Raw genomic sequence first — 10,582 nt, forward strand, 5'->3', positions numbered from 1 at the left:
AAAAATTGATAAATTAAATATGGAAAATTGTATTTAAAAATTTTTATTTGTGCACTTTTAATTAAATTTTTTTAAGTTTATTTAGATTTTATTTATATGTTAATTAAAAAAAGTGACAAAAAAAGAAGTATTTTCCTTCTGTTTATTTTTTAATTTTTATTTTATATATTTTAAATATTTAACAAAGGAGGCGTTATGGCCTATAGTGACACAATGTCACTATAAGCTATAGCGACTTCTATTTTTCTTTTTCTTTTTTTAAAAAATTATTTACTTATTTTCTTAATTTGTTATTTTATTTTATATTATCAATTTAATATAAATTTAAATTTATAATTCTATTTTATCCATTTTGTTTTAATTTTATTCCTTCATTTAATTTGTTAATTTTAATTTATATCTTTTAAATATTTTTTTAAACAATTTTTCCTTTAGTTTATTTTTTAATTTTTATTTTATATATATTAAATATTTAACAAAGGAGGCACTATGGCCTATAGCGACACAATGTCGCTATAGGCTATAGCGACTTCCATTTTTTCTTTTTTTTTAATTATTTACTTATTTTCTTAATTTGTTATATACTTCTATGAAATTTTAATTTTAATAAAATTTCATTTTTATTACATGTATATTATAAATAATTTTAGTTTTATTTTTTTATGTTATTTTTGTTAAAAAATATATTATAAAAAATTATTTAAGTAGTAGCGCTATAGGCTATAGCTACTTCATTGAAGGTGTTTTGTGTCGTTATGAGCTGTAGCGACATTAATAATATGACGTTCATGGCTTCGTAAAATTAAAAAAAGTTCATATGTCACATAGCGACACCATAGTAAAATGTTTCAAAGGTTTAAATAGTTTCAAAACAACCCCATTTATGTAAATAATTTTAAAAAGTACCTCAAATTGGTCAATCAGCCAGCTTTTCATTTTGTCATTCTTCATGTGCATATTAAGATAATTAAGTAAATGGTAATGAATAAAATATATTTATTTTATGTATTTATTAATCCAATATACAAATAATTAGTATTTAGTTGTCTTAACAAGATTGAATTTATCAGCATATTAAAAATATCTAGTTTTCACCTTTATTAGGTTAATTATTTTCGATAAAAAAGAGGAGATTAATTAGACATGATGTCTTTTGAACTCTAAAATTATTGAGACATACATTGTGACTGTGATAGTCTTAAGATTCTTGAAAATAATATATGATATAAATTATGTTTCCTATTTTAAGTCAAATTTTATAATCTATTAAGAAAATAATTCAAAATTATAACATCGAATAAAAATTACTTGAATGTGACATTCTTGTAATCCTAGAGTTTAAAGATATAAGTTGTGACAACTTATTATCTTCCCCAAATTAACCAAAAATATAATTTATAAGTGTTAAAAATATTGTCAAAACATTATGCTAAATACTAAAAGGTATTGTAACAAAATTATTAAGAATTGATTGACGCCACGAGTAAATATGATAACAATAATTACAATCAAAATTAAATGTTGACTTTGATGTACACCTTTGCCAATTTTATATTTCAAGATGCATGAGTTGAGACAACTCAGAAATCTTAAATTCAATTAAGAAATAATTTTTTTAAAGAATTACGTGACTCTGATTCTCTATTTTACATAGAGATATGTAGGAGCAGGACATCTCTCCTGTCGAGCTAAAAAAAAAGAAATATATATAGATATATACACACACATGTATACGTAATATTATCTTTTCTTTTTTACAATAATAATAATAATTTTAATTTTAATTTTTATAAAATAAACACACTAGTTAAATAAAATATATTTAATTATTATAATTAATTTTAATTAATTTAAGATAAGATAAATATTTTATAAATTTTAAATAAATTTTTTAGTTAATTAAACATAATTACCTTAAGACGAATGTTGTAAAATGCTAATAGTTTTTTATACGTAACTAACTCTCAAACTTGATATCTGATTTTTGTAGATGATTTTTTATTTTGTAATTTTTTCAATGTTCTTTGAAAAAATAAATATTGATAAGAACTCCGTATTTATAAATAAAAAAAAAAAATTATTTTATCGTCCCGTGACGACCGAGACAGGAATAGCCAGATTTTGATTGCCTCTGCCACATTTTTTGTCAACTAGAAGATTCTGTTGCAATTCCTAATATTACTATCAGATAAAGAATTGCAAAAGGAGTGTAGTGGTTGTCTTGGAGCCTTATCACTATGTCGGGTTCAAGACTATGTGCATCTGTGAACAGAGATTTCCCAAAGAGCTATTTTTTTATGGCGCCTGTCATCTTTTCCCCGAATCTCTTGCATTCCACTTTCACGCAATGATATTGGTTCAATTTGGGACCCTTCACCCTGCAATTTTACCCCTTGTGTTTCGATCAACTTCGAAGAAAGATTGGGTTTTGCTCCCTCCATGACCCTTAGGATTGGGATTGGGCTTATTGTCGAAAGCTCATCCTCATTATCGTTCAACCCTTTTTGTATAAATCTAAGACTTCCAATAATGACACTCTCATTTTCCACGTCTTGCTCAGGCCATGAGGCACCTCTAACGTGTGATTCTTTTTGCTCGAATATGTGTTTTTTTTCCACTTTTAAACCCTTGTAATCTCTTTTCTCGAGTTGAGACTTCATGATGGGTCCCACTTTGTGATTTCCTTCCAGATACATGTATCCCCTCTTTATTGGATTCATATGTAAGCTATCCTGCACAATAGTCCCCTTAGAAGTTGGTAAATCACAATTGTCTCATTTTTCCACTATGGTACCCCAAAGGACCCACACACACATCTCTACCTTGGACCTGGGGGAACCTAGAGGAAGAGACCAGCAAGTTACCGCTACTATAGCGAAGAATTATGAGTATATTAAACTCACTTCTTTTTATTTTTTTTTATTTTTATATCTGTCATTAGTCCTTATTTAAATTCAAAATGTGATCAAATATAGTGTTATAATATTTAATGTAAATGTTTGAAATTATTGTATTAAAAATTTTATTTGGAAGAATGGTTAATTAGATGTGATATCTTTTTAACCTTTGAATTTAAAGTACAAGTTGTAACAGCTTATCTTTAAATTTTTTCTTCAAAAAAACAAAAATGTTCAATCAATAAATTTTTTAACATCATAACATCTCTAGTAATAATTATAATTAAAATTTTATTGAATTGACTTTGGTGTACACCTTAGTCAATTTTACATTTTTAGGGTGAATGAGCTGAGACAGTTCAAGAATCCTATATTTAACAAAAATAAAATTTAATTTAAAAATATCAACACACAAATATTTTCTATCAAAAAACTACGTGACTCTGATTCTTCATTACACATGAAGATACGTAGGAGCAAGAAATAAATCTTGTCGAGCCAAAGAAATAAAAAAAATATTATTTTCCTTTTTATATAACAATAATAATTTTAACCTTTTTTATATATATACAATAATAGTTTAGTTAAATAAAATATATTTGATTATTTAGTGAGATAAATATTTTTATAAATTATAAATAATTAGTTTAATTAATTAAAGGTAATCGTCTTACGACGAACGTTGTGAGGTGCTAATACCTTCCTCACACGTAATCGACTCCCGAACTCAAAAATTTAGTTTTCGTAGACTATTTTCTATTTAATTCATTAAATCTTTATCTTGTGAGACATTTTCTAGCCTTAACCATTGTTTGACTTTGTTCTTCACTTTTTTCTTAAATTGGTGTGTAACTTCTTTTAGCAAACAAATTAGTTCCATCACTTTGCTCCCTTTTTATTTTTATTTTCAGACGAGCAGCGGGCACTGAATCTAACATTGAGTACATAATTTTTGTAAAATTCATCATCTTCTAATGTAGCAAATAGTTTCCTTACCTCAGCCATTATTTTTTATCACAATAATTGAGGCACTTATTAATTTATTTATAAGAGAACAAAATAAGCTATTAAAACATTCCAACCACATGCAACAAGTAACAAATAAGAAAAACTTAAACTTAATAATTAAGGTAAAAATTTCATTTACATGTGGTATGAGAATGTGCTATGTGTTAATCTTAGAGATATAACTAAGTGTATATGTTATATATGTTTTAATATGTTATGTTTTTCATTTCTACATGTATTTATATCAAGATATCTTATATTCTCTTTCTAAGTTGAGAGGGTTGTATAAGCTAAAGTGCTCTAACACTCAAATAAATAACTCGTGTATTAAATGTGAATATCTTGTTAACAATAACTTTACCTCGATATACGATACTATTTATATTAATCATGATAGGTCAAAATTTTCATGTGCCTCAATCTAGGATTATCAATTGTGTAATACATTTGCAATCTGTTCCGTATTGTAATCAGACTTTAATAATCTTAATTATCTTTGTATAAAATGGAGATTCATTCAATCCATTCGGAAACACAAAATGGTTGGTATCCAAGAACACCTTCAAAAGTGTTTTGGTGTTTGAAGAGGCGTGCCTTGTGGGACAATGCATGAGACCACTTGGAATCGCAAGGATGTCTCGGCATCCAAGGATGTTGAACAAACTCATTTGGACTTCTTTGAAAGGTGTATTGACATCCAAAGACGTTGAATGAGTGCCCCACATTTGGGAGGATGTCGAGCAAACTCATTTGAACTTCTTTTAAAGTGTATTGGTGTCCAAGGACACTAAATGAGTGTCTTACAACTAGGAGGATGCCAAGCAAAAAACTCTTGAATTCGCGAGGATGTCTCAACATTTGGGATCACAATAGCGTGTGATCTCAACTCTATTCAAGAAAAACAAAGTGTTAATACTTTTCAAACCCAAATGAAAAAAATGTTGAATTGAGTCATTCCAGTTTCTATTGAGGGTATATTACTCATTTTTGTTCTTGCTATTTTATTTTCAAATTATATTTTCAATTAATAGGAGAAATGGGAATAATAAATAAATAATATTTATCTATTTATAGATAAACTCTTTTATTTTATTCAAAAGGATATTATTTCATAACTATCAACGATTTAACATAACTACTTAATCAAATATGGAGAAAAGTGGGATAAATGACTGATATTATAGAAATGAATCCTCTTTAGTTAATGGGTATTTTAACCGATATTTATGTGATTGTTTAATTAATATTTTCTTTTATGGTTCATATTTCATATTGGGATTCTCCTTGTAGCAATCGTATTATTAGGTTTTCGCATCAAAGTTCAATCAAACATGATGTTAATAATTTTCTTTCCTAAAAGAATCAAATAGTTATAATTTTTATTGTCTTGGATATAACCCACAACTAAAAATTCAACAAGGAAAAAAATAACAAGAAAACAAAACATCAAATTTATTACATGATTTATTGGTTGTGCATGGATAAAAGATTTTTTTTTATCAATAAATGAGTCCATCTAATATTTCAAAGTTGTTAACTTTTTTTTTTGTTCCTGGAGTATCCACTGTCGATAGTGGTGACTAATCTCCTCGCTACGTTGGAGACATTTCAAAAGGTGGGATAGCTAGTCCCAAGACTTAACGCGGCTACATACACAAGTCAAGATTCGAACTCTTGACCTTGCTTAAGCGTAGATCAACTCCTACTGCTGAACCACTTCAAAGTCGATAACTAATGATTAATTTATGTTTACACACATGAAATGTGATTTCTATCGACTTATCATTATTTCAAGACAGATGAAAATTAAACCTTAAAGTACCAAGTACACCGGACAAACCTTACAAGCACCGGACATTAAGATAGACAACTACAAACACAAAATGAACCCCAACGACATGGAGAAAACACTAAACTCACATCTCCGCAGCCAACTCGACGACTTCTTCCACCACAGAAGACTTTCTCCTCTTGTTGGGGAAAAAGCACTTGTCGCGAATCTCCCCCTTGCCCTGACGGTCGGTGATGACATTGATCTGGCTGACCTTCACAAACGCATCAGCAAACTTGTTGAAGAACGCTTTCTGGTCGGAAGCGAACTGGTTGACGATCTCCTTGGTCTGGGGGTGGGTGGCGAGGTCCTGGTCGGAGACCATCACGCCCTGGCGGTTCAAGAGGTTGATGTAGTACATGTTGTCGAACTTCATGGGGGTTCGAACATCCAAATCGACGGTGTTCGGGGACGCCTCGTTGGGACACGTGCCGAAGATCTTGTTCTTGAAGTCTGGGTCGATGGGTGGGGGGTCCTTGGTTCTGTTCACCAGGGAGGGACAGTGGGCGCGACCGTACGTGTGTGCGCCCGAAAGAGCCACAACCTCGGAGGCGTCGAAGTTTTTCTCTCCGAACACTTCCAGGAGGTCGTCGGTGAGAAAGAATGGGGCTGGGAGATTATCGGGTGCGTCGGCGTCCCAGGTTAAGCTGTCTTTTCTTCCCAGTGGTACGTCGAAATCGGGACCTCCTAGCTGCTCATGTATAGTCAAGTGAAACAAAAGAGAAAAAAATCAAAGACTCTTCTCATGTTTCAGAAATTAGGATATGGAATCATCACTAAAAAAGAAAAATAAATTGATCAACTTTTTTGGTCAGTTAACTCTTTGATCAGATGAAATTAATATTTATGTGAGCTAGCTAGGTCTGACAATTTCAAGACTGATAATTATTTTAGTGTGCTCTTTAACAACTTGGTACATTAAAAACAACTTTTTTTTTTATTGGTTTGTCCAAGCTGAACCTTCTTCCATGACCTGTGTCCATATGCTGAACTTCTGTGATTAATAACTTCTTAAATATGCACGCTCTATTATAAGTATTTAAATACTCAACTTAGCATAGGATAAAACTTAGATGTACGAGATTTTAGTACTATTGTTTTATTAGATCTAGAGTTTCATCTTGTAGTTCACATGATAAAAGTTATATTTAAAGAGATTCACATAAATTATTGAAATGAAATTTTATTTCTATTAGGAAACAATATAATAAAGAGACACAAAGATCGATATCTAAGATCTGATCTTTAACATATATGTCATGCTAATATAGATGTTTTAATTATATATAACACGTTTACATTTCAAATTTTTCTTTCCCTTCCGTTCTGTACATATTATGCTAGGCTATCTTCTTAGAAAGTTCTCTATGTCTTATTTTCTCCGCCTCTCTCTCTCTACCTCTCTCTCTCATATAAAAAAAATAAATTATCATATAATAAAATGTATTCTATATGACATAACTTGTTTTTTACAAAAAATTATTTTTACCTATATTATAGATACTTTTAAAATAATATATAATATATATTGTTGAATTTTATTCAAAATCAATACTAAAATTATATGTAATTATATTTATATCTTATATATAATAATACATTTTATATATACTGAATGTAATATTTCTTAATGTAATATTTCTTATAGTTATGCTTAAAAAGATGAAATAAAAAAAAAAAGTTAATATGATGAAAAATAGAAAGAAAAAAATGGAAAGATGATGCGAAAACTACGTGAAAAATAATATGTCTCACTATGTGATACGTGCAAATGTCATATTCGAAAATAAATGGTTATCAAATAAATAAGAATTAAGAATATATAGTGAATGAAAATTACTTGGCGAACAGCTTCGCGTGCTGCGAGAATGATGATGTCTGAGCAGGAGACAACTGGTAGGCACTGTTTGTAAATAAGAATCCGAAGGTTTTCAATGGTCTGAATGGCCTCTTCCCTTAAACCAATGTTAGCATCGTGTTTCTTTTCATCGTTGTCTCCATCCCCCAGCAATATAGATGCATCACATCCCTGTTTCAGTCCAAAACAATTTCATTACATGGCACCAACTATAGATCTTTTAGGAGATTGCTTCGTTCTATATATCATAAAAATAAATTCTTTCATTCTTGATTCCAATATCACTTGTGCAATTTTATCTATATTTTCACTAAAAGAAATGACACTTTTAGAGTTTAAAAAGCTTCGAGATTTTGTTATATATATATATATATATATATATATATATAAGGAGATATCCGTTTACTTCAGTAGTAAGTCTACCTAAACTTACTCCGTTCAATAACTCATGTTATAGATCAAATTTTAACGATACAATCGTTGAATTTAAAGTTTTTAATGCATAAATTAAATTTGCAAATTTTTAAAAATTTTAAAACCATTTGATACTTCCTTTCATTAAATCAAATCAATGGATAAAATGATTTTATGATTATCCGTCAATTTGAATTAATGAAATGAAGTATCAAATGATTTATTATATATGTGTGTGTGAGGAGAGATCCATTTAATCTAGGATTAATAAGTTTATCTAAACTTATTCCGTTCAATAACTCATGTTGTACATTAAATTTCAATTATCCAATTATTGAATTTAAAATTCTTAATGTATAGATCAAATCTACAAATTTTTAAAAAAAATTAAAAATTATTTAGTACTTTATTTCATAAATTCAAATATATAAAAAGAAGAAGAATATATATATATATATATATATATATATATATATATATATATATATATATATTCATCACATGTCAGTAAGTTCGATGAGTCATAAATCAAAAATTTTGATTGTTTTGATTGAAGTTTGATAATTCTTAATTATATATATAATAATTTCTAAAAGAACTTAAAGAAATATATGATACAAGTTTTATTTAACTTTTTTTTCAATGAATTTAAAGTTAAAAATGTGAGTTTTTCATATTTAATTTATTATTTAAAAGAAAACATTCATAGATAATATAATTTTTTGGGAATATTTTTCATATTGGTTTTTCAAAAAATTGTTCTCGTGAAGAGAGATGAGAAATTAACATTCATAACTTAAAGAGAAAAGTTTTACTAATGTAAAAATATCATGTCACTCTGATTTTTATTATAACCATAATTTAGAAGGAAAGGCTAATTTTTTTTTTTATAAAGCACTTTACAGTTTTTATAAATTATTAATTTTGTTTTTCATCTTTAATCATTATTAAAGACTATGAAAATATGTGCTTCATGTTAGATAATGAAAAAAAATGATTAATAAATATTCTCTCTTACCACTTAAACATTTTGGTTGTCATTTATCAATTTTATTATAGTATTGGTGTATAAGCTTTGATATGAAGTAATATATTCACCTCTTTCTTGAAAATTTAATAAGTAAGAAGAATAAAATTGGTATATCATAATTTTGTTTTATAAATCCAATAAAATCAACTAACATAATCACTTATATTGATTATGTGACTTAGTTAAGAGTGTCATAATAAGGATTTGAAGGAGAAACATTTATAAATATTTTCAAAATATATTTATAACCAACTAAAGGAATCATAATTCTTATTATACTATCCATGTTCCAATGAACCGTGATTCCTAAAAAAAAAAAATTCTTCTACCAAACACTTCTTTAATGTCCACGTGACACTAACAACATAAAGATAATAGCTTAATTAGCTAATTATTTTTACTATCCATGTTCCAATGAACTGTGATTCCTGAAAATAAAAAAAATATAAAAAAAATCTTCTTCTACCAAACACTTCTTTAATATCCACGTGACACAAACAACATAAAGATAATAACTTAATTAGCTAATTATTTTTACTATCCATGTTCCAATGAACTGTGATTCCTGAAAATAAAATAAAAAATCTTTCTTCTACCAAACACTTCTTTAAAATCCACATGACACTAACAACATAAAGATAATAGCTTAATTAGCTAATTATTTTCATTATTTTATCAATTTTTTTCTGAAACATTTAAAAAAAATAAAGATGGAAATTAGGGCTTCAGATTTCTCTCAAGATCTACTTACATCAGCAAAGCAGTCATGGAAGAAGAGTCGAAGTAGACCAGGAGCTTGTCCATTGTCCTTCTCAAAGACATCCTCCAAATGCTTCCTTACAATCCTTTCAAGCTTGGGACATTTGAGAAAATAGTAATCCCATGATAGTCCCTTAACAATGGAAGGCTTAGATAATTCCCTAGAGGAGACAAGGGTTTGAGAAGCCAATATAAGAGAAGAAATCAAGAGCAAAGAGTAAAACAAAGGTGCACTAACCCTAGCCATGTTTGGCTTTCTAGCTATGAGTGACTTGAGATAAGCAAAACTTAGGGTTATTTATAGATTGATTGGGGGACTTCTAGTTCTTTCCCACGTCATTTATGGAATAATTTAAGTGTGGCGCAATAGTGTTTTCAGATTGGGAAATGGGATAAGGCTTAAAAAAACTATAAGAGAAGAAAATAATAATAATAAAAATTTGTTTCACAGGTACATGCATGCATGTGGAAAGCAAAATAAAATAGACTTTTTAAGAGACCAAACAGAAGGCATACGAAATGTAAGACACCAATAAAGAGACAGTTTTGGTTATACCTAATATTAGTTGTCTCGTGTATAATAACTTTTTAGAAGAATAATGCTAATAAGTACCTCTAATTAAGATAAAAACCATAAACAACAATTATATCAATGTGCATTTTTGTAATTTTCATTTTAATTTGAAAAACAAATATGAGTTTCTTAACAGATATTTTAGAGGTGAATATTAGTTAGTAAATTCTAAATTTTTATTAAAAGGTAAGCATTTAAAAAATTAAATATG

At 28.1% G+C, this 10,582-nt stretch overlaps 1 protein-coding gene across 1 annotated transcript; it reads right to left on the reverse strand.

Moving 5' to 3' along the window:
- Window positions 1–5,614: 5,614 nt before the first annotated feature.
- Window positions 5,615–10,076, reverse strand: LOC109793443 (peroxidase 12). The gene is made up of 3 exons (XM_020352915.3): window positions 9,790–10,076; window positions 7,577–7,765; window positions 5,615–6,427 (listed from the first exon to the last, which is right to left on the reverse strand). The coding sequence occupies exons 1-3, from the start codon at window positions 10,042–10,044 to the stop codon at window positions 5,822–5,824; spliced, it is 1,050 nt and encodes a 349-aa protein (XP_020208504.1). The 5' UTR covers window positions 10,045–10,076; the 3' UTR covers window positions 5,615–5,821.
- Window positions 10,077–10,582: the final 506 nt, after the last annotated feature.

Source organism: Cajanus cajan, chromosome 1 (genome assembly GCF_000230855.2).
Source record: "Cajanus cajan strain Asha chromosome 1, NIPB_CcT2T_4, whole genome shotgun sequence".
In the NCBI taxonomy this organism is placed as follows: Eukaryota; Viridiplantae; Streptophyta; class Magnoliopsida; order Fabales; family Fabaceae; genus Cajanus; species Cajanus cajan.

Coding starts and splice junctions, on each gene's coding strand:
- LOC109793443 (XM_020352915.3), bottom strand. CDS start 10,044: ATGGCTAGGGTTAGTGCACCTTTGTTTTACTCTTTGCTCTTGATTTCT. Junction 7,766..9,789: donor TCCATGACTGCTTTGCTGAT/GTAAGTAGATCT, acceptor GGACTGAAACAG/GGATGTGATGCATCTATATT. Junction 6,428..7,576: donor CACGCGAAGCTGTTCGCCAA/GTAATTTTCATT, acceptor ATACATGAGCAG/CTAGGAGGTCCCGATTTCGA.